Genomic DNA, 26,169 nt, shown 5'->3' on the forward strand with positions numbered 1-26,169 from the left:
GCATTCGGGAAGGAATTTGTCATTCTTAAAGACACTTCATACATTACTAATATTGTAGCCTAAAAACTGTGGGGAGTCGGGTTTTTCTGGTTTTTTACATGTCTAGTATGGGGACAAGCAAGAAGCCCCATAGTACTCCCTCCCAAAGAACAACTATAACTCCACCCCAGGCCAGGTGGGGGCCTATGGGAAGAAGGGGGGCATCGGCTCTCCAGGGACCCCTCCCTGCCCCCCCATCTCTCCAGGAAGAGAGCTGAGCGAGGGCCCCAGGCACAGTGACAACGGAGTCCTGGAACCACTTGGCCCTGGGCAAACCCACCTTCTGAAAGGGCAGGAAGGGACCCCCTTCCCGAACCCTCCCCCTTCTCAGGCGAGAGCCCAGGAGGCTGCTGGAGCTGAAGGGACTGGGAGGAACCTGGTTGAGCTCTGCTCTCTGCTCCCCCCCGCCCCCGCCCCCGCCCCCTCGGGCTGGGGAGCTGCTGACAGACAGTTGCAGGTGCTGTGGTGGGGGTGGGGCCTGCAGCCCAGGGGTTAATGACCCAGGCAGGGGCTTGGCCCGGACACAGGGGTCAGATGTTCCAGCCTCTGATCACAGCCGCCTATTTATAGCACGGGGTGGGGGGGGCCCTTGGCTCTCCCCACACAAGCAGCAGAGAGGTCGCCTGCCGCAGTGTCACCGCATCACTGCCTTTGCCGCTGCCGGCTGCCAGCACCTGACGGGGCAGCTGAAGGAGACACAGGGGCCGCAGCCCGGCAGGACCCCGGGCCACCAGGCGCCGTGTGAGGCAAGGGAGTGGCCAGTAAGATGGGCAGCACCCTGGAGCCCCCCGGGGGTGGGTACCTGCACCTGGGCGCGGTGGCCTCACCAGTGGGCACGGCCCGCGCGCTGCAGCTGGCCTTTGGCTGCACCACCTTCAGCCTGGTGGCCCACCGCGGCGGCTTTGCAGGCGTCCAGGGCACCTTCTGCATGGCCGCCTGGGGCTTCTGCTTCGCTCTCTCAGCCCTGGTGGTGGCCTGCGAGTTCACCCGGCTGCACGGCTGTCTGCGCCTCTCCTGGGGCAACTTCACGGCGGCCTTCGCCATGCTGGCCACACTACTGTCGGCCACAGCCGCCGTCATCTACCCGCTGTACTTCACCAGGCTGCAGTGCCCGCCCGAGCCCGAGGGCTGTGCGGCCAGGGACTTCCGCCTGGCGGCCAGCGTCTTCGCCGGACTCCTCTTCCTGGCCTACGCCGCGGAGGTGGCCCTGACCCGGGCCCGGCCCGGCCAGGTGGCCAGCTACATGGCCACCGTGTCTGGCCTCCTCAAGATCGTCCAGGCCTTTGTGGCCTGCATCATCTTCGGGGCACTGGTCCATGACAGCCACTACGCGCGCTTCGTGGCCACACAGTGGTGTGTGGCTGTCTACAGCCTGTGCTTCCTGGCCACGGTGGCCGTGGTGGCTCTGAGCGTGATGGGCCACACTGGCGGCCTGGGCTGCCCCTTCGACCGAGTGGTGGTGGTGTACACCTTCCTGGCTGTGCTCTTGTACCTCAGTGCTGCGGTCATCTGGCCCGTCTTCTGCTTCGACCCTAAGTACGGCGAGCCCGGGAGGCCCCCCGACTGCCCCCGGGGCAGCTGCCCCTGGGACAGCCAGCTGGTGGTGGCCACCTTCACCTACGTCAACCTGCTCCTCTATGTTGCCGACCTCGCCTACTCCCAGAGGATCCGCTTCGTGCCCACCCTGTAGCCCCCCTGGGCAGCCGGCCACCCGCCACTGCTCTGCAAGGCGCCAGGTGCCATGAGAGAGGAAGCCAGGGGAGGCCCTCAGCTCAGGAGGGATGGGCTGGGGGAAAGAGCGGCCGGAGGCCCTGAGCAGGACACCAGAGGGGCCTCTGCCGGCAGCTCCCAGCTCTTCTCTCTGTCTCTGTCTCTCCCTGTCTCCGTCTGTCTCTCCTGTCCCTGGCCCTCCCTGGCACAGTGGTGGTCGCTGGAAGAGGCAGGTGCTGCGGTGACCCACTTTGCACATGGGCTCACCAAGGCTGGGATTTAGGTGGCCCCAGGTGTCTGTCAGTGTCTGCAGCCCACATTTGGGCTGGGTGACCGACTGTTGAAAAGGGGACAGCTCCCAGAGGTGTGGGGACGGGATGGAAGGGAGCCTGGGAGAGAGGCAGAGCTATGCCGGTGGAGAGCCGTGGGGGCTGGCCCTTCCTCCAGCCTTTGGGGGGCAGCCCCGGCACCCTGGAAGGGCAGCCATCCGAGCAGGGCCCTGCTGGGGTCTGTGCCGGCTCAGAGAGAAAGAGCCAGAATCAGGACCCCAGCGCACACGCCTCCCACCAGCCATGGACGTGGGAAGCAGAGCCAGGACTGTGTGGTCACTCAGGGCGGCCTCAGCAGCTGGAGAGGACGAAGGTGGCCTGCAGGGGCGCCCAGAGGCCAGCAGCATTGCCAAGAGTATGTTGAGGAGAAGCTGGCTCCCATGCGGGCAGCCCCCCACCACTGGCCCCCACACAGCAGCTTCTGCAGGGCCTGCTGCCGGCCCGGGCAAGGGTGGCCTGGGGCCACTACTGGGACTCAGAGCCTGGGCACCAGGTGCTTCCCAGGTGCTTGGGGGCCGAGCACCTCCATCTGCTCAAGTGTCCGTTTGCCTGGGTGCTGACCTTCAGGGCCCAATGGGCCATTGCCAGGCTCCAGACAGCTTCTCCCATTCAAGAGCCCAGTCTGGGCCTGCCCGGGGCAGCCTGCTGGCCACCTCTGAGCCCAGCAGCCCCTCAGCCTCCGGACTGGTGCAAGGCCTTGAGCAGGAAATAAATGCTGATGCTGATTCACGCCCTGGTCTGGCGAGCTGTCTTGGCACCTCCTGGGCCACCCCACCTGCTGGAGGGCGGCAGCCATCGGGCCCCAGGCCACTCTGGGGTGGGCGGACAGCCTCCGAGGAAGGGGCAGTTGGTCTCCTCTCCCTCGGTGAGGAGAATGGAANGTCTGCCAGGCTCCAGACAGCTTCTCCCATTCAAGAGCCCAGTCTGGGCCTGCCCGGGGCAGCCTGCTGGCCACCTCTGAGCCCAGCGGCCCCTCAGCCTCCGGACTGGTGCAAGGCCTTGAGCAGGAAATAAATGCTGATGCTGATTCACGCCCTGGTCTGGCGAGCTGTCTTGGCACCTCCTGGGCCACCCCACCTGCTGGAGGGCGGCAGCCATCGGGCCCCAGGCCACTCTGGGGTGGGGGGACAGCCTCCGAGGAAGGGGCAGTTGGTCTCCTCTCCCTCGGTGAGGAGAATGGAAGAGTGGGGTGAGGCCAAGCTTGTCTGCCCCAATCCCAGCGGTGCTCAGCATGCCCCACCCCCCACCCCCTGCCCCCCACAGGGGTTTCTGGGTCCCCGAGCACAGTGGTGGGCAGAGGGGTACGGAGCCCTGGAGTGGGCGGTGGAGCCCAGGCCGGTTTGGGGCACGGGCTCCAAGGGCCCTGAGCTGGCAGCCCGCAGAGTGGGAGACAAATCAGGTCCCTGCCCACTAAGGCAGGCACTCAGACCAGGAGCCACAGCCGGGGCAGGTGTGCCAGGCAGATCCTCAAAGGGGGTGGGAGCCCATGTCCTGGGGTGTCCTGAGAAACCCCACCCACTGAGGGGAGGTTGTGGTTGGGGGTCCATTTCCAGGTGACAAAGGAGCATATGGGCCACCCCCTTCCCGGGTTGCAGCGGGGCCTGGACACCAGTTGTCCTTCCTTTTCTAGCCACACTCCTGGAAGGAGAGAGATCTGCACTAATTTCCCCATTTCCTCACCGTCCAGAGGCCCTCCGAGCCCAGCTCTGCACACACACGGAATTTCCAGAGCCCACAGGGCAGACAGAGCAGGGAGGGGACCGGGGCTGTCGTGGGGCCTGGGAGGTGCTGGGGAAGCCAGCGCTCTCTGTGGACAAGGGAGCCACTTGCTGCTGTTGCTGGAAAGTCAGTGGGTTTTGAAGAGGACGGTTCCGTTCCCCAGTTAGGGACAGTGGGGGGAGCCCCCGGCTCCTGCCAGGCCACTTCTCAGAGCAGCCCCTCCCTGGGAGGGCGAGGACTAATGGCCAGGAGAGATGCCGCTCCAAGGCCTGGAACTCTGCCACGGACGTGATCAGTACAAAGGCTCGGGTGGTGGTCGCCGTGCGGACGAACCGTCTCGGCTTCCGGGGCACCAGCGTGTTTTAGGGCAGCCTGTCGTCTAATGTGCAGAACCGATCAAACACGGCAACACGGCAGCTCCGCTTCCCCCGCCCCTGCCGGGGGGGTGGGTTGTCCACCAGGATCACTTACATTTCTTTTTAATTTTTATTTACTTATCTTTAGAAAGGAAGAGAAAGAGAGAAACATCAATGTATGGTTGCCTCTCGTGAGTCCCCTGCTGGGAAGGAACTGGCCTACAACCCAGGCATGTGCCCTGACTGAGAATCGAACCGTGATTGTGTAGTTCGCAGGCCTGCGCTCAATCCACTGAGCTACACCAGCCAGGGCTGGATCACTTACTTTTGCTTCGCCTTAACCCTGCTGCTGACTGGAACACACCCCCCCCCCCCCCCAGCTATCCCAAACCAAATCCCCACTCAGCTCTCGTGAGCCCTGAGAAAGTCCCTTGGGGGAAAGTGACGGACGCCTGTTCCCTGCAAACTTCCCCAGACCCGTTGACATGGCAACAGGCCTAGTGGGCGTGTCGGGCCACTTTCAAAGGGGGCCTGGACCCGAGGAGACCTGTGGAGGAGAAATCCAAGTGGGACAAGTAGGGGCCTCAGGAAATGACCCAGAAGTCCCAGATGCCTGCGGGTCTGAGAAGGCTGGGCTCTCCCTCCAGTTGTCAAACCTCCTGGTAAAAACAAACAAAACAAAAAAAACTCCAAACACCTAAAGAAGATACAGTATCAAACTTGTGATACATTTTAAATGTTTCCATTTGGCAAATTGTTTCTAACCTCCCTCCCCACCCGCCCCCTCTCAACCCAAGAAAGCAAGCAGGGAAAAATTCTGCCCAGCAGGGCTCCTCCAGACGTGATCGTGTCACTAACAGGTCTGGACTCACATCCAGCGCCTGCCACGCGGCGGTGGACACCAGCCTGACACATTGTGTCCGTGTGCCGCACGACAGGGCCCTGCGTGTGGTGTTCCCGCCCAGGACCTCTCCTTGAGAACCTCACTTCCACCGACCCACCCCACGTCCTCAGTCCCCTCGTAGGGTCCCGGGCCCGGATCCGGGGCGGGGGGCGGGGGCGGGGGGGGGGCGAGGGCCCACGGGACTGAGGTCCTAAGGGATGCGCGTTCGGGGTGAGGTTTCTGGAGGCGTGGATCCGGGGGGCGAGGGTGGGGGCAGGGGGGTCTCTGGGTCTGCCGTGCGGCAAGCGCTGGGGAGACCCCGTGGGGCGACCCGGTGGGGCCAGCGGGGGCGGGGGGGCCCGGGCGAGCGGATGATGCAACCCCCCTCTGTGCCGCGGACAGCCTCTGATTGGCCGGCGCCCGGGCGGCCGCGCTGTGGATTGGCTGGACAGTCGGAGGCGGGGCCGGCGGGGCGCGGATGCCGCGTGGCAGACGCCGCGCGGTGGTTGGGGGGCGGCGGGAGCTGGGTGACTGGGCCAGGGCTGGGGTCCGGCTCCGGCGGGTGGGTGGTGCTGCCGGGCTGCGCGCGTTTGTCCCCCGGCACCGGGCGGTGGGGTGCTAGGACAGCAGGGTCTTGCCCCTGGGGAGGCCTCCGGGCGCCGGTCCGTCGCCAGCCGCGGCTCAGCGACCCGGTCTATGGGCTGGCGCCCTCCTCCCGTCTCCCGGTGTCTGGGACGCTCTTGCAGGTGGGAGACCCGAGCAGTTACCCGGCCCGGGGCTGTTGAGCCGCCAAGGGGTGAATTAGAGTGGACGGGGTGAGGGGCGCCGGCCGTTGGTGCGGTGGCCAGGCCTGGCCCTGCCCCCCTAACTTGTTGCTCGGGATCCTGCCCCGTCTCCTCCCGCAGCTGCTCGGGCAGAGAAAGTGCCAGGGCTGAGAGTGTGGGCGCGCCCGCGACACCATGAGCGTGGGCTTCATCGGGGCCGGCCAGCTGGCTTTTGCCCTGGCCAGGGGCTTCACAGCAGCAGGTAGGCCCCGTGGCCATGAGGGGACCCAGAGCAGAGGGTGAGCGGTTACTCCTTTGTCGTATGGGGAAGGAAGGGGCGGGGGTTGGAAAACCTGCCCCCCAAGGTAGTTGAGGTGGGGCAGGGCGAGGGTCACTCTTACCCTGGGCGGTGGGATTGTGACTCTCCTCCTGGGAATGTGGGTAAGGGAGGAACTCTGCTTCCTGCAGGCGTCCTAGCTGCCCACAAGATAATGGCCAGTTCTCCAGACATGGACCTAGCCACGGTTTCAGCACTCAGGGTAGGTGAGGGGTGACAGGGCAGCTGTCCTTGCAGGGGCCAGTCAGTGTGCCTGACACTGGGAGGTGGGTTGTGACAGTCTTGACCCCGGAGGGCTAGAAGTAGTGGCTGGCCCAGGCCCCATGAAACAGTCCCCCACCCCAGTGAGAGGAGGGGCCTCAGCTAGAGCGTCTCAGGCCCAGCTCTGATATCAGGACCTGGTCACAGGCATATGTGCAGCTGCTGGGGAGGGGTTGCTGGTCTGGAATGGGGTACTCTGGGGGCCAGGCAGACGGGGCCACAGTGTGGGGCCAGGCCAGACATGCCTGGGGCTGATACAGCTTCGGTTTGCCACAGCTGAGTTAGGGCTCTGGGTCCAGGAGTGGGGCAGGCGACCATCGCTGGATGGGGCCGCAGCCCGTGGTGGGGCAGGCCAAGGCTGTGACACGGACGCCATGTCTTTTTTCTCTCTGCCAAAGGAACACATTCAAGACCAGGATGCTTCTTGCCCTCTGGGAGGGGAAAGGTGGTTGGGGGTGTCACAGCCCCTTTTCCTGCAGAGCCCCTAATGCCTCAGCCCCCGCAGCCCCGTGCTGGCCCACAGGACGGCCCTCGGCTCAGTGGGGCCAGGCTATGGTGCCAGGCTGAGCCTGCCTCGTCGCTCCCCACAGAAAATGGGGGTGAGCCTGACACCCCACAACAAGGAGACTGTGCAGCACAGTGACGTGCTCTTCCTGGCGGTGAAGCCCCACATCATCCCCTTCATCCTGGACGAGATCGGCGCCAACATCGAGGACCGGCACATCCTGGTGTCCTGTGCGGCCGGGGTCACCATCAGCTCCATTGAGAAGGTGGGTGTGGCGGGTCCAGGCCTGTGGGGTTTGGGGAGGGGGTGGCAGTGTGCACTGCAGAGGGCTCAGAGCTCCGGCCCCCTCGGAGCCTCAGGTCTGCACCCCGAGGACTCAGGAGGTGCTGGGTAGGAAGGGTGCTCACGCTTCCACCCAATACAACCTGTGGGGCGTGGGGCTGCAATGGATACACAGCTGGTTTCTCCTCCAGAAGCTGACAGCGTTCCAGCCAGCCCCCAAAATCATCCGCTGCATGACCAACACGCCGGTCGTGGTGCGGGAGGGGGCCACTGTGTACGCCATGGGCACCCACGCCCAAGTGGACGACGGCAGGCTGCTGGAGCAGCTCATGGGGAGCGTGGGGTTCTGCACGGAGGTGGAGGAGGACCTGATCGACGCCGTCACGGGCCTCAGTGGCAGCGGCCCAGCCTACGTGAGGACTGGGGATGGCAGGCAGCGGCTGGCTGCGGTGGGAGGGCCTCAGGGCACGTCTGTCCATCCTTCACCCTCCTCCCTGCTCTGGGCAGCCATTGCCCCGAGGAGAAAAAGCCTGGGACGGTGTCTGAGGCCCCTTCTCCCCACAGGCGTTCACTGCCCTCGATGCCCTGGCTGACGGGGGTGTGAAGATGGGGCTTCCCAGGCGCCTGGCAGTCCGCCTCGGGGCCCAGGCCCTGCTGGTCAGTATTTTTCCAGACCCTCTGGTGGGGGAGCAAGGCTGGTACACAGGGATGGGTGAGTGGAGGAGGGTCAGTGAGTGGCCTGTGGACGCAGGTAGGTGCTCTCATAGCTGTTGGCACCTCTCTGTCTGCAGGGGGCTGCCAAGATGCTGCTGGAGTCGGAGCAGCACCCAGGCCAGCTCAAGGACAATGTCTGCTCTCCGGGAGGGGCCACCATTCACGCCTTGCACGTGCTGGAGAGTGGGGGCTTTCGCTCCCTGCTCATCAATGCTGTGGAAGCCTCCTGCGTCCGGACATGGTGGGCCCCCCCGCTGTTGCCTGCTTCCGGCACCTGCCTCTATGCACAGGGGCCCTCGGCCTTGCTCAACGCTTGCTTAGTCACTTACTCTGGCCTGGTAGTGAGTGGGGCACGGAGAGCCCTGAGGTCCCCCAGGGTGGGGTTTGTGGTGCTCCCCACCATCGTCCTGCCAGGGAACCTCTGTGGGCTGGATGATAACCCCTGCCTCCTGGCCTGGCCAGGAAGATTAAGCGGGTACACAAGCAGGAGGCGGCCTGCCGCCCTGGCTCTGCAAGAGCTGAAACAAAGCCAGAGCAGGGGCAACTTTTGGTGTCTAGGCTTGGCGTCACTGTCCCTAGTTCAGGGCCTGAGAGTGGACAGGCATCTTTCTCGCCCCCTGGGCTCTCCTTCCAGTCCCGACCCCCAGGCCCCTCCAAGTGCCACTGCATAACTGTGAGTCAAGGGCACAGAGCTGCTTTCCTGGCTCCAGCCCCCAGGGAGACAACCCAGACACGCCCTGGGCTCAGAGCTGGGGACTCTAGATTTGGCAGCTCTGAGCCGATCTGAATAAGGTGGGAGCGAGCCAGACAGCAGGTTAGGGGAGGGTGGCTGGCAGAGAAGTGCAGATGCAGGGCCCTGGGCTGGCAGGTGCTGGGAGCTGTGAACCTGTGAACCTGTCTCTCTTCCTGCACGGATGGACACTCGGGCTCAGGGGGGCAGGCGGAGCCCTGCGCCCAACCCCCTTTCCTGTCCCACCAGGGAACTGCAGTCCATGGCTGACCAGGAGACGGTCTCACCAGCTGCCATTAAGAAGACCGTCCTGAACAAGGTGAAGCTGGATGCCCCTGCTTCGGGCCACTCCCAGCTCCTTCCCCGCAGCGGGGCCCCGGTGGGCAAGAAGAGCTGAGATGTCCCACTTGCGGATACTCCAGGCTTCCTTCCACCTTCTCTCTCCTGGGCTTGGAGGTCTGCGCTGAGTGTCTCTAGGCCCAAGCCACACGGGGTGTTGTGTCCTTGTGATGGCCCACTGCCCCTGGCTCTGGTCTGCTTCGGTCAGCCAGGGTCATAGCCAGGGAGGCACGTCACTTCCTAGTGGGAATCTCCCTGAGTGCCTCCTGGCCCACGAGAGGGATGGACCTCTGACTTCAGTCTCCCCCCTCTTCTGCCCCCAAACCAAGTCAGGCCCACCTACCTCCTGGGGGCTCAGAAAGGGTTTCACATCCTGGAGTCAGCTGGCTTGGGGTTTGGCCTCTTCCTGAGCACAAAGGTTCCTGATCTCCCCTCCCAAAGATCCTGGCCAAGGAGGGAGCCCTGGCCCATGCCTGCCGCCTCCCCACCCTCCACTCATGGGATGGGAGTGCCTTCCTCTGGGTGGGAAGGGCCAGAGGGTCCCGTGCACCCTGATTGGAGTGAAAGGGACTGTGGCTCCCCTTGGCCAGCTGCCCACAACCCCTTACCCCATTGGACGTTTGAGAAACGGCTCCCCACACAGTTGGACTTCCAAGGTCGCCAGGATACTCCGGTCACTGTCCACCATTCCTGATTTGACCCACAGATGCTGTCACTTGTCCCCTGACCTTTTAGATTAAATAAATTTCTTCCCAGTCCAGTGCCCTAACTTCTAACTTTGTCACCACGTGTGGAGGGGCACCCCCAGCTGCCCCAGAAGGTCCTTGCTGTTGGGGGTAAGCACTGGGCCCAGCCTAGCCCATGGCCCAGAGCCCTTGCTTCTCAGGCAGCCAGGCTGGGGGTGGGGAGTAAAGGGGAGCCTGCCGAGCTGAGCAGATGGAGCCTCTGGGGAGAGGCTCGGCCTCTCAGGCCTTGGGCACTGGAAGCTGGCACCACAGGCTGGGCTGGGCCTGCCCTGCTGTGAGAAGCGCACCAGCTTCTACATCCTCCAGACCTCCTGACTTAGTAGGGGCACATGTCTGTTTAACTCATGCAAGCACAGGCAGGAGGGCCCTAGGGGACTAGCTATGTTAGGGTTCCCCAGAGAAACAACCAGCAGGATGTGGAAGTAGGTATTAGTATGCACATAAAGAGATTTGTTTCAAGGAGGTGGTTGGTGCAGCCATGGAGGCTAGCAAGTCCCTTCTGCAGGACAAGCGGGCAGGATGGGCACCTGGGCAGCTGGCAATCCGGCTCAGCGACGAGGGGGCAGGGAGAGCTGGCCTGCTGGTGGGTCTGAAGACGGGGAGTTCTCTCTCCCGGGAGGCTCCCTGTCTGTGCAGTTTGGGCCCGCAGCTGATTGGGCGAGGCCCACCCACATCGTGGAGGGAGATCCACTGAAATCCACCAATTTAAATGTAACTGTCCTGCAAGAACACCCTCACGGAAACAGGAAGCGTATCTGGCCCAATATTTGGGCGTCCCAGTCACATGGACACATAAAAGTACCCCTCACTGGAGGCCCGCAATATCGGAGGAGCTGCCGAAGGTCAGAACCCTTTGTGGGGCAAGGGGGTTAAGTCTGCACAACTCATGACCAGATGCAGAGCATGGCCACAGCAGGATGAGGCCCCTTGCCGCCGACGTTGACGAAGCTCCCCGTGGCCCCGCCTACCCCCGCAACGGGGCGTCTGTAATATACGTATCCGGAGCACCCAGGCCAAGGGGTGGTTTTCCCCTGACGGGCGGGAGGGGGGAGGGGGTGGCTAGGACAGCCCCTGAGAAGCCGCATTGCAGTTTCTCCTGTCATTTGTCCCCTTCCCCCGGGTCCGCTCAGAACCAAGGCCCAGAGCACGTGGGTGGGAAGGATGAGGCACTTAGGGGACAAAGGAGGAAGGGGCAACAAGAAAAAAAGGAAGAGCATGCACGACAGAAGAATCAAGGGTCACGACGGGGTTCCCAGTCTCTGCTGGCGTGGCCTTCAGAGGCCTGGCCCCACCTCCCGCACCCGCAGCCCGTGGCCAATGCTGGGCCTGGAGTGCTTGTGGGACCTCGTGTCCCTGCACGGTTCTCCTAAGGCGAGAGCGCCAGGCGCAGTCTGCTGCCCGGCGCAGGTGGCAGGGGGCCTTTGGGACACGTGGCCTTTCAAAGTGTCAGCACACAACGGTCAGGAAAACGACTGGGCAGGCCACCAGACCCCGCCGGGAAGGCCAGAAAGGGGGTGTGGCCGCCGGGGAGCACGCGCCGGAGCTAGTCCCGCGAGACCCTGCCGGGCAGGCCGCGCTGCGCGTTGCCGGGGCGACAAAGCCCGTTTACGCAGGCGCAGTACGACCTCGCCCCGCCTCCGCCGCCGCCGCCGCCGCGCCTTCCCCTTTAAGCCTCGGCCGGTCGCGACGCCGCTTCATGAATGGAGCCCACGTGACCAAACATCATGTGACGTCTGTGGAGCGGCGGCGGCGGCGGCGGCGGATCCCGAGCCTGGTCCAGCCCGGCCTTCCCAGCGCGCTCGGCCCGGCCCGCGCAGGCGGCGAGCCCCCATCCCGGCCCGGAGCCCCCGCGCGGCCCAGTCCCGCGCAGCTTCCGAGCGACCGTCGCCCCCCGTCCCGGCCTCGGCCCGCCTGGGCCCGCAGTGTGTTGGGTGAGTGCAGCGGCAGGCCTGGCCGGGCGAGGGGCAGCGGGCGGCGGGGGTTCCGGGCCCGGGTGCGGCCGATTATGCCGCGGCTCTTCCTGGTGGACCCTAGAAGCATGGGCCGAACGTTCCTGGCTTCGGGTCTGCCCCGCTCTGTGCTGGCGGTCCGTGCCTCGATTTCCCCACCGGGCAGGGCACTGCTGGCCCCTGCGCCTGGGGTGCTGGGGGGTGGGCCGCGTTGTTGGCGAAGGGCGGGCGGGGCGAGCGCGCACCTCGCTCAGTGGAGGTTGGGGCGTCCTGGAAGGAGGGGCGGCCAGGGTGGCGGGAGGAAAGGGTGGGGTCGGGAGGGGTGCCCTGGGCTTCGCGGGGGAGCCGGGTGGCCTCGGCCGGAGCTGCTGATTCATCAGGTGTCTGTGACTGCTCCTTCCCAGACGCAAGGGTCCTTGGCGGGCCGGGGGAGGGCCGGCATGGGGGAGAGCGCTTTGAAGACCCTGCTCGCGCCGGCTGCGCTCCGTCACACGCGTGCCAGAGCCCCAGGGAGACTTGCTGAGTCATCAGCATGAGGTCACTCGATGCTCATCCCGGTGCCTGGGGGGATTTGAGCTAGGGCCGGGGGCCTGAAAGGACGAGAGGCCCGGGGGGAAGAAGGGATTGTGAGGACGTAGGGATGTGGATGGGGTTGGGCTCAGTGTTTGGGGAGCCTTTTAAAGTGTGGGCTAAGGTGCGAGTCGAAGGCTGGCTGGTGAGGAAGTAGAGGGAGCCACGATCAGGTAGAGCCTGAAGCCCCTGGACCTGTCCATCGCCTTCCGGCAGGCTTTTCCCAGGCAGATGGTCCCCGACCCACGTCTGGGACAGTTCCCCAAACTGGGAAATAGTTTTCAGAGTGAGAGAAGGGGAGGAGCTTAGAGGGGCCGAGCGAGGGGACGGGAAGCAGAGGCTTTCCCTGTGACTGGTCTGGTGCCTCGGCCGTGCTTCCTTGGGCGGGGAAGAGAGGAGTGCGTGGACTAGAGAGGGAGACGGGGGCTGGGGGGATCTGCAGGAGGGGCAGCCTGGGTAGCAGGAGGAAGGGGTGGGGTCCAGTGGGGTGCCCAGGGCCCTGTGAGAGGGCCTAGCAAGAGTACACCTTGTTCCGAAGCCTGGGCGGCAGTGGACAGGACTGCTGGCAAGGAGGCACAGCCCTACCAGGAAACTGCAAATGAGAAGAAGCAGCAGGACTTAGACATTGGGGGACCAAGGTGCCTGGTGAGCAGGTCCTGCCCTCTTTGCCGTGGGGCCTTGGGGCCTGGGTTGAGACTGCAGGTGGCAGGAGAGCTGGAAGGGTACCTAGTCTTTAGGACACAGCAGGTGGGCTGGGGGGAAGGATGCAATTTTCAGTCACCCAAGAGTTGACCCCTGGAGGTTGGGGCTCAGTGTCCTGCAGGTTAGCAGAGAACATGTTCCGGATTGGTGTCTGGCCAGGTGTTGTGGTCTGCTGGGAAGTGACAGCTTGAAGGGGGTCTGGTCTGGGCCGCCTCTCCTGGGTATGTGGGTGGTTCCTGGCCTCGATAGAAGGTGTCTCCTGCAGACCAGAGCGGAACGGAGGCCCCTCTTTGCGCAGGGGCTCATGGCTGGATTGGGCTGGCATTGTGGTTTGTCTTCAGGGACTTGCCCCACTGCCACGCACCTTCAGGGGCAGAAGTAAGCTATCGTGAGCATGTGAGACAGTTTACCCCTGTTGAGTTTTTTGGTGTTTCATTTTCCAAGTGAACCACTGTAAACCTAGTTTTGCCCCACCTGGCGCACACAGCCCGGGGCTTAGGGATGCGAGATGTTTCAGCACCTCCGCTGCTGTTTTGGCTGGAATTTTGTGCCTTAGGAAAATGCAGATTCCGGGAGAGGTGTTTCTTCAAGGCTTCTCAGTTCCTTATGCTTTGGTGGAAGTTAGGTCTTAGGCCCTTTTCAGAGTGGCTTTCAGTGCCTGAGAGCTCCTGGGAGGCGGTCAGAGAGTAGGTGGAAGTGAGGCTGGCACCCAAGACCACGCTTGCCTGGCAGGTTTGGCTGCAGGGATTTGCAGGCCCAAAGGAGCGAGAGCCACTGTCTTGCCTCCTGCTTGGAGTCCATGCCCTGGACTTGGGCCCCGGGAAGCAGAGCCGGGTCACCTGAACTTCTTTCCCTTTCTTGGCTGGCTCTCAGCCCGAGCGTGTGGTCCAGGGTGCTTTGGAGGCTTAGGGACATCTGGGTCTTCTCCACAAAGCAGACCTGGCCTCTGGGGGAGCCGAGATGGAGGATGACTGAGCCCCAGCCCTGAATGAACCTTGGGGCTGGGGAAGAGGGTTGGGGGTGGGAGGTGGCTTCTTGATCAGCCTCTGGGACCCTGTCCGCCTGGCTTCCAGAGGTGCTCTGCGCCATCAGTCCCATCCTGTCCCCAAGGCTATCTGTCGGATCTGTGTGTGTCCCCAGGTGGGAGGAGATCAGGAGGCTGGCAGCCCTGGCTTTGCAGAGGCCTGCACCTCCCCCGAGTGCTCAGGCACACCTTTGATTAGGAGGCCATTGGCTGCGCTTGTGCTGAGTTCAGGCCTTCTGCAGAGGGTGAAATCTGTTGAGGAGGCACTTTTCTGTGTGATCTCGTCAGGAAGTCACCGCTGCGCTCAGCATCGGGGGTGGAGGGAGATGGTAGTGGGAAAAGCTGGTACTGGGGCTTCTCCTTCCACAGACAGTGGTGGGACCGAGGCAGCGTCCCTGCCCTCTGGCCTGTACTCCCTGTGCCCAGGGTGGGCGTGGCCCTCAGGACCTTCTGGCCTCCAGCTCTGGTTTTGCCTCCTCTGCTCTGGAAGAACCAGGCTCTGGAGCAGCAGGCCTGCCTGAGACCCTGGGCGGACTGGCTGTGGGGAGACACCTCTGGCCGGCCTCCTGGTGCAGGGCTGGGTAGGGTGGGGTCCGCCCTGGAGCCCACCGTGCTTCCACTTCCCCAGCTCACACGTCAGCTCCCTGTGAGGGTAAGACACCCTGCCCTGGCCAAGCCAGAATGGCCTGAGTTCTGTGGCTTCCTCCAGGTAGGAGCCTGGAGGCAGCTTAGCAGTCCAGCCGTTTACCTCCCTGCATCTGACCTGGAGAGTGGAGTACAAAGTTGGGGGGCAGGGCAGCCAGCCTGGTGGCGGTGTGCTCTGCCAGGGGTCTCAGGGTGAGGTGTGCAGAGCTGTTCTTGGCAGGGTTGAGGAAACAAAGTGAGAACAGGGTGTGGGAAGGGTGACCAGGTGGGGGGCAGGGGCCCTCTGGTCCAGCCACCTAACCTTTTTGTTGCCTGCCCTGTGGGTGCTGATTCCGGATGGGGGGCCAGAGAGCTGGTCATCAGCCCAGTGGGGCTGAGCTGGCCCTGAAGGGCTGACTGTGCACACTCTTGTGAAACACCTGGATGGGAAGGGCAGGGGCACGAGATGCTGCAACCCGAAGCCGCAGGGTGGTTACCCCATCGGCAGTGGGGTGCCGTGTCGTGCCTGCCACCTGGAGGGTGGGTGAGCTCTTGCCAGGGCTAGTTGGGTGGCCCACTTGCCACTCTTCAAAGTGAGAAGGCTCTGGGAGGATCAGGAACCCCCCCAGTCCTCCCCTCTGCCTGAGTCCCCAGTGGGAGGTGGCCCCCTAAGCCTTCCTGAGAGTGGGACTTTGTCCCAGGGCGACCTGGGGGAGAGGGCTATAGGAGGTGGGCCCCCTGAATACACACGGGCAGGGTAGCTGGCCCTTGCCCTCACCTGCAGCGGCCTGCCGGCCTTTCTGGCCCCAGCAGCTTTCTGCTCTAGCTGCCGGGCCCCTGGGGCCGTGCTGGCTCTGGGCCTGGGAGCGCCTGGCCCGGGAGGGAACCGAGGGTTATGCTGAGTCAGCATGACTCGCCAGGAAGAGCCGCTCTGGGCGCGCACTGGGGCTATTTTTAAAGCTGTGGGCTTCCTTCTAGGCAGGCCCCTCCTGCACCCTTCTGATCTCTCCCCCAGCCCCTTCTCTTGCCTCGGCTTGTCTCACAGCCCTTCCATTCCCCCTTTCCCTTTAGACTTTCCTAGCCTCCCCGCTGGTGTTCTAGGGGCAGGGTAGACAGGGAGGAGCCCAGCTAAGGAGAGGCAAGGCCGAAGGGCAGTCCTTAGGGCCAGGTATCCAGGAGTGGGCAGGTGGAGGCCCAGAGGGGAAAGGGTGGCCTGCAGATCCTGACCCTGCCTCCTGTCTCGCAGAGTGCCTGCTTGCCGTGCCCCCGGGTTATGACGACCCCCAACAAAGGAAACAAGGCCTTGAAGGTGAGCAGGCAGGGCGGGCGCATCTTGGGGTTGGGACAGGGCGGCAGCTGCCTGGCCTGTGACCATGTGTGCTCTGCTGCCCCCAGGTGAAGCGGGAGCCTGGCGAGAATGGCACCAGCCTGACGGACGAGGAGCTGGTGACCATGTCGGTGCGGGAGCTGAACCAGCACCTGCGGGGCCTGTCCAAGGAGGAGATCGTCCAGCTGAAGCAGCGCCGGCGCACACTCAAGAACCGCGGCTACGCAGCCAGCTGCCGCGTGAAGCGGGTGACGCAGAAGGAGGAGCTGGAGAAGCAGAAGGCGGAGCTGCAGCAGGAGGTGGAGAAGCTGGCCTCAGAGAACGCCAGCATGAAGCTGGAGCTCGACGCGCTGCGCTCCAAGTACGAGGCCCTGCAGAACTTCGCCAGGACCGTGGCCCGCGGCCCCGTGGCTCCAGCCCGGGGCCCCCTTGCTGCCGGCCTGGGGCCCCTTGTCCCCGGCAAGGTGGCTGCCACCAGCGTCATCACAATAGTAAAGTCCAAGACGGACGCCCGGTCGTAGGGACGCGCACTTGCCCAGGCGGGTCTGCGAGGGGCCATTAGGCGCGTGTGATTTCAACAGCCCTGTCCCCTTCCTCCTCCTCCCTCCTTTCCTCTCCTACCTCCCTCCTCCCTTCCCTGCAAAGCACAACCCGCACCCCAGGGGCACCGGGCTGAGCCCCTTGATCTCGTCGTTGTCATCGTGTGTTTTGTGTGTTGGGATGGGTCAGTTCGGCGGTGACGTGGGGCCACCCCAGCCCCCTTTGCACCAAGGCCACGTGGGCTTCGGGCCCAGAGTTGGCCCTGTGGGGACGGATGGAAAGACGAGCCGCTGTGGGGCTCCAGTGTTCGGAGCCGGGGATGCTCCAGGGTCGAGGGCCTCTCCCTTACAAGCAGCCCACAGGCCCTGGCAGCGGCCGGGCCGGCGGGGTGCTGGGTGGTTTGCTCGCAGCTTGGCCAGCAGGCATAGGTGGGCTCTGCTTTGAGAAGTAAGGTGTCCTTGAGGGCCCTGGACAGTCAGGCCAGCGGCCCAACGGTGGGGGAAGGGGCATCAAGTGGCCGTGGGCCAGGGCCCTCGGTGTGCTTGCCTGGCGTGGTGCGCTGAAGAAGACTGAGTCGCCAGCGGTGCGTGAGCACGAGTGAGGGCATCCGGTGTCCTGCGGTGGCCCCGTGTCACTGTTTACACGACCTGTCTGTGTGGTCACATAGCCCTTTATTTAAAGAGAAGTTTCTTTTACGAAGTTATTAAATTATATGTTTAAAAGCTAAGGGAAAAAAAGAGCTGCAGAGTATTTATAAAACTGTCTTTTTACAAAAAACAAGCAAGAGCGTTTGACCGTATAAATGGAAAAGGGAAGAAAGTATAATAGAAACTTTGCTAGTTTAAAAAAAGGAAAAAAATAACAAAAAAAAATCCCTTTCTTGTAAACTTACAGACAAGTCTTTGTGGCTGTTGGAGTTTAGTTTTTATATACACAGAGTTATCAGATGTTATTTATAAAACTTAGTTTAAAAAAGACAAAAGACAAAAAAACAAAAAAAGCCCAGCTGCGAGCGACCAGAAGGCGCGTCCGCCGTCCTCTTTGCTGACTCTTTTGCAATTGTACCGAAAGTGACTTACTCCCTTGCCCTTCCTGCTTCCGTCTCCTGCCGGTGCAGTGTCGTCGTGCCTGGTGAGGTCTTGTGCAGCGTCTCGTGCTGGTGCTTCTGGTGACCTTTGACCTGTGGGTGTTACTTCTTGTGTCTGTTCTCCCGTGTTTGTTTTCGGAATTGGTTGTGTTTTGCTTCTGCTGGCTTGCTGGGCCCAGGCTGGGGTGCCGGGCAGAACCTGCTCTGGCAGTTTTGGTGGGGAGGTTCTGTGCCCACCAGGCCAGTGTCTTTGGCCTTGCCCCCTGCCCCAGGCCTCCAGGAGGTCTGATTCGGGGCCCTGCCACCCCCGGCCCTGCTGCCCTTGGCTTCGCATGTATGTGGCAGGCTTGGGCTGATCCACCGGCAGGGTAGGTAAAACCGGGGGCCCCGCACGCCGCTTCCGTGCTCACCACCTCTGGCCCTGGGTGGGAGCTTTGCAGAGACCAGGGAGTCACTGTGGGTGCCCACGGGGCCACAGCCAAGCTGCCTGCCCTTCCTGTCTTCCTTCTGGCGTTCAGTTGCCCTGCTCCGGCTCTGGCCACTGCACCCACTTTGTTTCACACGGGCCTCAGCCAGGGCACCCAGGGGCCTTCTGACCCCAGAACTTTGTGCTGCAGGGCGGTGCTTCCTAGGCAGAGCTGGGTGGTTCCAGGGCCCACCTGGGACAGCCCCTTGTGCCTGCCTGAGGGCCTGGGGTCGCCAACAGGACCAGACAAGGGCTGCATCTCCAGGGCCAGGTCCCTTCCTTCCTCTCCCTGAACATGTTGGCAGCTCTGGGCTTTGGGCCTTCTTCCGCCTCCCTTTGGGATCTGCGTCTTCCAGGGATCCAATGCTTGGCTTTATGGGGTACTTGTCTCTGGGGCTGAGCCTGCCTCTCCATCCTGGCCTCTGGTGGAGGCTGCCGGTTTCCCATGCTTGGCTGGGAAGGCTCCTTGTAGTCACAGGAGCCTGTGCTGTCATCCCTAGGAGGCTAGTGCCGTCTCCAAGGGCCGCCGCCTCTCCATGGGGCTGCTGGTTGGCTTCTCTGGGGGCCCTGAATGCCTGTAAGAGCACAGAAGTGCAATCGTGTGGCCTGGTGGGGTGTCACCTGGTGGGCAGCTGGGTTTTCATCCCAGGCATTGGCCCTGTGTACCTGTGGGGCAGGACAGGGGCGTGGCGTCAGCTTCCACCTTGTCGATAGGCTTCTTTGGGTCCAGGTGTTTGGAGACACTCCCACTGCACCTGGGTCAGCCTGCAATGCTGATTTTGACTGCTGGCGCCGTACCACTCAGTGGCTTTCTCCCTCCAGTCTGCCTCTGTCTTAGGATCCAGACAAGAGTTGGTGGTGGTTATAGCAGCAGTGCCCTGGAATCAAGTCATAATGATCCCTAAAGAGAGGCCATGCCCAGTCCCGGTGGCCCACCATGGCTGGGAGGGATAGGCCCTCCATGGCCGTGTACCATCCCTGCTTTTGTCCTGGCTGGTTGTCCATCTCTGCACACTTCGGTCCAACTGCGGACCTGGGGACCGGAGGGAAGAGGTGGGTTTTCCAGGGGGCGGTGCTGAGCAGAAATTGCAGGTCCTTGGTTTGGTTTACAGGAGAAATGTCTGGGGTCAGTAAGGACATGATTCCTTTCAGAGTTTTTGGATATGAAGCAACTGCCCCCTGGGTCAGGGGAGCATCCAGTTCCCATCAAGCCAGCCCCGCAGGGCCACTCCACCCTGTGTCCCCTTTCCTTGGTTTCTTGACAGCAGGTTCTGTGTCCACATGTGACTGGTTGGTGTCTTTCTGGTTCTTGTTAATTCTGTTTTCCTGCTGTGAGGGTGTCGTATTCCCTCTTCCTCTACTCAACTTTTCTGACACAGTGAATCGAGGGCTTTGGCCAAAGCCAAGTCTTTCCAGTGTGTCCACTAAGTAAACCGTACTGTGCCCCACCGTGCCCCGTGCCCCACCTCACGCCCAACCCCTCCCTTATCCCAGAGGGGACACTCAGATTTCAGAGAATCTTGTGGGAACAGATCCGCTCCTTCCCCGAGAATGCCCCCCACACCGAGAAGGTGTGGCTGTTCAGTGCCAGCTAGGAGGTATGCTTCTTTCTGGTGGGCTTTTCTTCTCTTGGTCTGTGCTTCAAGTCTGTGTGCCTAACCCTGACCGTCAGGAGCAGCTGCAATGGTCAGTGCTAGGGCCCAGAGCTCTGATGTGCTGTCACCTGCTTTGGGGCCAGTGGTCAAGCCCCATCTGGTCCCTGGTGCCTCCAGGTCCCGGGTGGCCTGCTGGCCAGGGCTCCGTTCCACAGCTGGGAAGCTTGGACCACAACCTACAGCACTGTTTCCGCCCTGGGATCTTGTAAGCAACTTTTTTAGGCTGTGGTTTGGTGAAAGGAACCAACACATTAACGATTTTTTCCCCCAGAAGCCACTAAATAATTCTTTTTGGCGCGTTTTTGACTTCCTGCTGGCTGTCTGGTCTTGGAGCAGATGGGGAGAGGGGGGGTGCTCTCAAGCAGGTGGCCTGCCCTGTTCTGGCCTGTGTGTCCTGGGTGTGCGCTGGGCCCGTCAGGCCAGTGGCACACAGTTGCACCCCACCCTGGAGCAGCAGCCTCGATACATGGGTGTCCCCAGTGAACTACGAGGAGTGACCCTTCCTTCTTCCCCTTCTCCTCGATCTGCTAGTCCCGGAAGCCTTTAACCAAACGGGGGTGGGTGCAGCAAGCCTGCTCCTGGCATCTAGGGCAACAGGACAAGGGCTGCCCGGTGTGTCCTGCTCTGCTGCTCTCCTGGCGCCGAGAGGGCAGGTCCGAGCAGAGTCGTTCGCACTCTGCCCGCCCTGACCGGGGCTGAAGCTAGGGGTAGGTGGGGGTACCCTGGGGTCTGCCCAGCGGCTGGGGGGGGTTGGAGGTCCGGGTAGAGGGGGCCTCACGGGGGCGGCCCGCCTTGGCGCCACCCTGCCCTGTGCAGTATTTATTGCTAAATTATTGTCCAGGAGGGGCGGCACTGGGCCAGGCCCCGGGTATTTATTGCTGTACATAGTGTATGTTTGTGATATATGAGGTTTTCTTTATTTTGTATATGATCAATAAACTCCTTTTAAAAAGACTGGCAGGTGCTTCCTTGGGGCGGCTCAGGCGGGGCCGGAAGGGCGTGGTCTCGCGCGAATGCGTCAGCGCGTGGCCTGCCGGGAGGCGGAAGCGGAAGCGCGCGTCTCCCCCAGAGCGATGGCAGCCGGCGGTCTGAGCCGTTCGGAGCGCAAGGCCGCCGAGCGGGTGCGGCGGCTACGGGAGGAGCAGCAGCGGGAGCGCCTCCGTCAGGTAGGCTGCCGCCGCCCGCCCCACCCCGCGTCTCTGGCCCGCGCCACGCTCACCGTCCGCCCCTTGCTCGCAGGTGTCGCGCATCCTGAGGAAGGCGGTGGCCGAGCGCAGCGCGGAGGAGGGCCGGCTCCTGGCCGAAAGCGCGGACCTGGTGACCGAGCTGCAGGGCCGGAGCCGGCGGCGCGAGGGCCTGAAGCGGCGGCAGGAAGAGGCAAGTCCTGCGGCGCCGAGGGCGGGCCGGAGCCGGGTGTGGGCGGACGGGGCGGGGCTCACGGCGGTCCTCGGGGTCTCGGCAGGTGTGCGATGACCCCGAAGAGCTGCAGAGGAAAGTGCGGGAGTTGGCCGGCGCCGTGCGGAACGCCAAGTATCTGGTCGTCTATACGGGCGCGGGCATCAGCACGGTAGGGAAGCGAGGTGTGGGTGGCCAGGCGGGGGCCGATTCCCTGGTCCGGGAGCAACTTGGGCCTCTGGGACGGGGGGGCGGGCCTCGGGCGCCCTCTTTTGGTTGTCTGACCCACCGGTCGAGTCCTGATTCGCCAAAAATTCCCATTAACAGTGGCTCTGAGATTGAGAGCCACTTGAAATAGCTGCAAATAACTGCATTTGCAGTTATTCAAAGCTTGAAATAACTGCATTTAAAACCTAAGTAAATAGTTGTGAAGGCTTGTATTGTGTCATGCCCAGTTAAAGGCAAGGAAGGAACATAAAAAAGGATGTAATAGCTTAGTGCAAACATTTGCAAGCACCTCATTTCAAAGTTAGGGCAGTGAATATACTGTCCCAAGGCGATATGGAAGAGCTGAGCCCTAACTGCCCCGAGTCCCCATTCATTGATTTACTGGTGTCAGAGAGAGGTGAGTAGGGAGCAAGGCAGTGCAACCCAGTGGATGCCAGGTAAGGGAGACAGACGTGCTGGGTTTCCAGACATGTTGTTGAGAAGCCATCCTGGCCCATGGAATATGTATGACCAGCTTGGACACTGCGATGGCACGTTATTTACCTAATGAGTGTGTGTGTGTCTAGTGTGACCAGTGTGTAGGCCCAGCAGAGGGGAGCCCTGAGGCCCTCCACCTGGTGAAGCTGGTGGAGGATAAGGAGGCACGTCAGCAAATGGCTGTTGCATGAAGTTAGTCGTGTCAGGTCCCTGGAGTGAAGTGCAGACACACCCTCTGTGGTCTCCGTGCTGGGGATCCATCCCACCTGGGTTTCTGTGGGCCGAGGCTCTGGGCCCGGGCCTTGGCAGGTGGGTGAGATTTTACAGGCAAAGGTGGGAGCTTGCTCTGGAGGAAGGGTGTGTCACTCACAGACAGCTGGCACACAGGCAGTCTGGTCCCCTACCCCACGGCCACGTGGGAGCTCTCAGGAGGTTTTTTGAAGCGGCCATTTCAGCTTTGTGTCACAGAGTGGCCACAGAGAGCCCCTCGCTGCTCATTAGTTTGCTCTGAGTGCCACCATGTGAGGGTCTGCTTTTAGATGTGAGTGCGAGCTGCTGATCAGGGGGGCATTTTCCGAGCTTAAGCAGCAGGGAGGAGACAGGGCTCCTGAGAAGGGAGATCACTCAGCCTGCGGGGCACTTTCTGTTTGCCCGGTGGGTTTCTTCTGCTGGGTGGGGAACCCAAGAGACTGCATTGTGTTTACCCGGCCTGGAGAGGCCAGCCTGTGCCCACGGCGGTCAGAGCAGAAAGTACCTTCATCGTCTGGATGCGAGAGCTTGGGCAGGGGTGGGTCACACTTAGAGGGTCACCTTTCTTCTGCACTGGCTAGGCTCTGGGGACACAGGTGAGCCTGACCGGAGCCCCCAGAGGGAGCAGGGTTCACTGGGGTCTGGAAGGAGGAGCCGACCAGGTGGGAGTGGGGGTCCAGGCACTGGGAAGGGCACATACACACTCCGTCGGAGTTCCGGCAGAAGATGCTGAGCCTGTGGGGTGAACAGAGGCTAGTCCAAGGGCCAGCGTACAATGTATTGGGAGAAACACTGGCTTTGTGTTCTTGGGGACTCTGCCGGTGCCTACAGTGGTGCTTGTTCACTGGGCTTATCTTCCTTTGGAACACACAGGCAGCCTCCATACCAGATTACCGGGGTCCTAATGGAGTGTGGACGCTGCTTCAGAAAGGGAGGCGCGTCAGGTAAGCAGCCTCACACATCCTTGCCCTGCGGTGAGCAGAGGCAGCTTGAGCCTGACCTCTGCTTCCCTCCCACCTGGCAGTGCTGCTGACCTGAGTGAGGCCGAGCCCACCCTCACCCACATGAGCATCGCCCGGCTACACGAGCAGAAGCTGGTAAGATCCCGGTGTGGCTGGCTGGCTGGCTGGCTGGTGTGCCTGCCGTGTCCGTGGTGTGGGGCCTGGAGTGCCGCCTTGGTGCTGCTTCTGTGTCCACACGGGAAAGACTCACAGGAAACCTGGAGACCCTCTGCTGAGCCCCTTCAACCCAAGGCACCTTCCAGGACCTGAAACATAATGATCCAAAAGAGCAGCCAGGCCGGAGCCCTGCCTGGCTGAGTGGGGGCGATGCACACATTTGCCCCCCCAGGCCGTTTCAGTCGCTTCAGAGTTGTGGGGGGCCGGCCCTCCCGAGTCCTGCCAAGACCTGCCTGCTTCCCGTGTCTGGGGGTACTGGGGAACTTGGGGTGATCTCGCTGCTCAGTGCCACTGTGTCCCCTCTAGGTGCAGCATGTGGTATCTCAGAACTGTGACGGGCTGCACCTGCGGAGTGGGCTGCCTCGCTCAGCCATCTCAGAGCTCCACGGGAACATGTATATTGAAGTGAGCGACCCCTCTGGGACTCGGGGGCCTGGGCAGGCCAGCAACTCTTGCTCACGGTGCACCCCTCCCCCTTAGGTCTGCACAGCCTGTGCCCCGAACAGGGAGTACGTTCGGGTGTTTGACGTGACGGAGCGCACTGCCCTGCACCGACATCAGACGGGCCGGGCCTGCCACAAGTGTGGGGCCCCGCTCCGGGACACCATTGTGCACTTTGGGGAGAGGGGGACCCTGGGGCAGCCTCTGAACTGGGAGGCAGCCACCCAGGCTGCCAGCAAAGCAGACACAATCCTGTGTTTAGGCTCCAGCTTAAAGGTACACAGACAGCCCTGTGGATGGGATGGGAGTGAACCCGCTGGCTGCTGGCAGCTGGGCGCTGGACCCAGCTCCCTATAGCCTCTCTCTGCTGCTGTGTGTGGGGTCTGTCTGTTCCCACAGGTTTTAAAGAAGTACCCGCGCCTCTGGTGTATGACCAAGCCCCCCAGTCGGCGGCCTAAGCTCTACATTGTGAACTTACAGGTAACTTGGTGTTCAGAGTGGCATCTTAGGTCCTTGGGACCTTCCCACCCCGGCACTCAGGCACCTCGGGAAAGAGCAAAGTGCCGACCTCACTCACCCTCCTCTGCCCGCAGTGGACCCCGAAGGATGACTGGGCTGTCCTAAAGCTCCATGGGAAATGCGATGATGTCATGCAGCTCCTCATGGATGAACTCGGCCTGGAGATCCCCACCTACAGCAGGTGAGGGGACATGGGCCCCACCCCCTTCCTGCCCCTGTGTGGGTGGGCTGTGTCTGTCTTCTCATGAGCTGAGCTCTCATGAGAGAGAGTTTTGAGGTGTCGCAAACAGTGTCTGAGGTGTGACTGCAGTGTGGTGGCCTCTGCAGGGACTGGCCCAGGCGCCCTGGCTGATGTGATCCCTGTGGGGAGAGGGAGTCCCCCTGTGTGGCTGGGTGCTCCCCTCGTGCAGCAGACAGCTGGAGGGCGGCCCTGGATGGGCAGTACTGCTCGGACAGGATCTCGGTTTGGGGAGCTGGCGACTTCGGGGAAGCATAAAGAAACTGTTCCTTGATACAGAATTTTTGATAATTTCAACATGGTGTGTGTATTGCGTAAAAAGTTTACACTTTCTTTCTCTGTGAATTTTCAGGGTCTTATAGGGGAAATCAATAACCTCTTTTAATCAAAGGGTTCAAGAATTAAGGATCCCTCCGCCTTCTGGGCCTGGCAATTCCTGTATGTTATGTTTGTGGTGTTCTGTGATGTGGGCCTATTGTGTACCGCACTTTTTTTTTTAACATTAACTTAGCTCATTTTCCTTATCAGTGCTTATCTGTATCTTAAGTTTATAATATGTGGTTCTACATCTCAGACACATGACCTCACCCGGGAGCCTGTAGGCCATGCCTCCCTAGTCAGCTGGTCTTCCCTCCCATCAGGTCTCCTGGTCTGGGAAGGGGGAGAGGGTCTGGTTCACCTGCCCCCGGCCTTCCAAGTGACAGGGCCCAGAGCTGCTAGTGACTCATCCCTGCTGGGACTGCTGCTGCCCCAGCCACGCGTACCTGGCCACTAGATGACCAGCGAGGACACGTTCTGCCAAGGCCAAGCTAGTCTGGGACCCTACCCCCCTGCAGCTCAGGAACCCCCCCTGGCAGCAAAGGCTGCCACGGCTAAGACAGAGAGGGAGCAGGGCCGCCTCCTCAGTCAGCTTTCCTATTCTGGGGCATGCTCTGACTGTGAGAGGCCCCCAGGCACATCTGACCGGGCTTTCCCCTTTCGGTAGGTGGCAGGACCCCATCTTCTCCCTGGCTACCCCGCTGCGGGCCGGCGAAGAAGGCAGCCACAGTCGGAAGTCACTGTGCAGAAGTCGCGAGGAGCTCCAGGCGGAGGACCAGGGTGCCCCCCTTGGCTCAGCCCCCATCCTGGGTGGCTGGTTTGGCAGGGGCTGCACCAAACGCACGAAAAGGAAGAGAGTGACATAACCTGGGGCTTGGCTAGGAACAGCACTGGCACTTTGCAGACGGCTGGAACTCTGATTTGGGGGCTGGTGGCACCCAGAAGGCCAGGACTGCCCCATGGGGTTAGTGAGAATTCTCTAGGAGTGACATCTTCACAGTGACCAGCTTAGCCATCTGTCTTGACGGGAAGCCCCTTGCACTGCTGTGGTTGCCCCCCTACCCACGGGCCTGAGGGTCGACACCTGGCCCATCCAGCCTCTTCTGAAGAGGTGGCAGCCACGCATTCCCGTGAGAACAGAACGGAACTCGGGTTGTCTCCCACCTGGTGGGCCAAGAGGAAGTAGACGCTGCCTTACCTCATTCCCCAGGCTACTCAGGGCCCTCAACCTCGTTTCTACTTCTTACTACGAATGTTACCTTTATAGCAAACCTTTTTCTGCTTTGGTATGCGGCAGAGGGGAGGTTTGGAGCCTTAGCTGTCGGCATACCTTTTTATTATTAAATATCTGCACTGTCTTCCCCTGCCACTGTGTGTCTGCCTTTCCGACGCTGTCTGGAGCGGGCGCCCCCTCCGGGCTCCTCTGGGGCGTGGGGGTGGGAGGTGCTCCACGTGGTTTTGCCCCGCC

The 26,169-nt window shown here is 62.1% G+C and overlaps 4 protein-coding genes and 1 long non-coding RNA gene across 12 annotated transcripts; 4 read left to right on the top strand and 1 right to left on the bottom strand.

Moving 5' to 3' along the window:
- The first annotated feature begins 655 nt into the window (after positions 1-655).
- On the top strand, positions 656-2,194 carry MYADML2 (myeloid associated differentiation marker like 2). The gene has a single exon (XM_037068882.1). The coding sequence runs from the start codon at positions 806-808 to the stop codon at positions 1,727-1,729; it is 924 nt and encodes a 307-aa protein (XP_036924777.1). The 5' UTR covers positions 656-805; the 3' UTR covers positions 1,730-2,194.
- A 3,352-nt stretch (positions 2,195-5,546) lies between these two features.
- On the top strand, positions 5,547-9,737 carry PYCR1 (pyrroline-5-carboxylate reductase 1). 3 transcript variants are annotated; one of them, XM_037068852.1, is made up of 8 exons: positions 5,547-5,832; positions 5,942-6,062; positions 6,269-6,339; positions 6,989-7,168; positions 7,377-7,598; positions 7,750-7,842; positions 7,977-8,140; positions 8,879-9,737. In XM_037068852.1, exons 2-8 carry the CDS (start codon positions 5,996-5,998, stop codon positions 9,024-9,026), a joined length of 945 nt encoding a protein of 314 aa, XP_036924747.1. In that variant the 5' UTR covers positions 5,547-5,832; positions 5,942-5,995; the 3' UTR covers positions 9,027-9,737. The 3 variants fall into 3 exon arrangements, with proteins under 3 accessions (XP_036924747.1, XP_036924761.1, XP_036924752.1); XM_037068866.1 differs by having other exon boundaries at positions 5,547-5,782; XM_037068857.1 differs by lacking the exon at positions 5,547-5,832 and having other exon boundaries at positions 5,932-6,062.
- A 1,655-nt stretch (positions 9,738-11,392) lies between these two features.
- MAFG (MAF bZIP transcription factor G) lies at positions 11,393-20,610 on the top strand. 5 transcript variants are annotated; one of them, XM_037069086.1, is made up of 3 exons: positions 11,393-11,645; positions 15,830-15,892; positions 15,979-20,610. In XM_037069086.1, exons 2-3 carry the CDS (start codon positions 15,857-15,859, stop codon positions 16,429-16,431), a joined length of 489 nt encoding a protein of 162 aa, XP_036924981.1. In that variant the 5' UTR covers positions 11,393-11,645; positions 15,830-15,856; the 3' UTR covers positions 16,432-20,610. The 5 variants fall into 5 exon arrangements, with proteins under 5 accessions (XP_036924981.1, XP_036925000.1, XP_036924984.1 ...); XM_037069105.1 differs by lacking the exon at positions 11,393-11,645 and adding an exon at positions 12,005-12,043; XM_037069089.1 differs by lacking the exon at positions 11,393-11,645 and adding an exon at positions 14,576-14,668.
- Positions 20,365-20,970, bottom strand: LOC119003094 (uncharacterized). The gene is made up of 2 exons (XR_005069871.1): positions 20,878-20,970; positions 20,365-20,788 (listed from the first exon to the last, which is right to left on the bottom strand). It is a non-coding gene; the product is annotated as an uncharacterized LOC119003094 (long non-coding RNA).
- On the top strand, positions 20,647-26,059 carry SIRT7 (sirtuin 7). 2 transcript variants are annotated; one of them, XM_037068794.1, is made up of 10 exons: positions 20,647-20,824; positions 20,898-21,035; positions 21,121-21,225; positions 22,881-22,951; positions 23,032-23,104; positions 23,492-23,590; positions 23,666-23,902; positions 24,026-24,106; positions 24,220-24,326; positions 25,369-26,059. In XM_037068794.1, the coding sequence occupies exons 1-10, from the start codon at positions 20,672-20,674 to the stop codon at positions 25,565-25,567; spliced, it is 1,263 nt and encodes a 420-aa protein (XP_036924689.1). In that variant the 5' UTR covers positions 20,647-20,671; the 3' UTR covers positions 25,568-26,059. The 2 variants fall into 2 exon arrangements, with proteins under 2 accessions (XP_036924689.1, XP_036924694.1); XM_037068799.1 differs by lacking the exon at positions 25,369-26,059 and adding an exon at positions 24,736-25,358.
- Positions 26,060-26,169: the final 110 nt, after the last annotated feature.

The sequence above is a fragment of the Sturnira hondurensis genome, unplaced genomic scaffold, assembly GCF_014824575.4.
Source record: "Sturnira hondurensis isolate 20B ecotype Veracruz unplaced genomic scaffold, ASM1482457v3 Scaffold0001221, whole genome shotgun sequence".
Taxonomy (NCBI): Eukaryota; Metazoa; Chordata; class Mammalia; order Chiroptera; family Phyllostomidae; genus Sturnira; species Sturnira hondurensis.

Coding starts and splice junctions, on each gene's coding strand:
- PYCR1 (XM_037068852.1), top strand. CDS start 5,996: ATGAGCGTGGGCTTCATCGGGGCCGGCCAGCTGGCTTTTGCCCTGGCC. Junction 7,599..7,749: donor GTGGCAGCGGCCCAGCCTAC/GTGAGGACTGGG, acceptor TTCTCCCCACAG/GCGTTCACTGCCCTCGATGC. Junction 7,843..7,976: donor TCGGGGCCCAGGCCCTGCTG/GTCAGTATTTTT, acceptor CTCTGTCTGCAG/GGGGCTGCCAAGATGCTGCT.
- SIRT7 (XM_037068794.1), top strand. CDS start 20,672: ATGCGTCAGCGCGTGGCCTGCCGGGAGGCGGAAGCGGAAGCGCGCGTC. Junction 21,036..21,120: donor TGAAGCGGCGGCAGGAAGAG/GCAAGTCCTGCG, acceptor GGGTCTCGGCAG/GTGTGCGATGACCCCGAAGA. Junction 23,903..24,025: donor GTTTAGGCTCCAGCTTAAAG/GTACACAGACAG, acceptor CTGTTCCCACAG/GTTTTAAAGAAGTACCCGCG.
- MYADML2 (XM_037068882.1), top strand. CDS start 806: ATGGGCAGCACCCTGGAGCCCCCCGGGGGTGGGTACCTGCACCTGGGC.
- MAFG (XM_037069086.1), top strand. CDS start 15,857: ATGACGACCCCCAACAAAGGAAACAAGGCCTTGAAG. Junction 15,893..15,978: donor AAGGAAACAAGGCCTTGAAG/GTGAGCAGGCAG, acceptor TGCTGCCCCCAG/GTGAAGCGGGAGCCTGGCGA.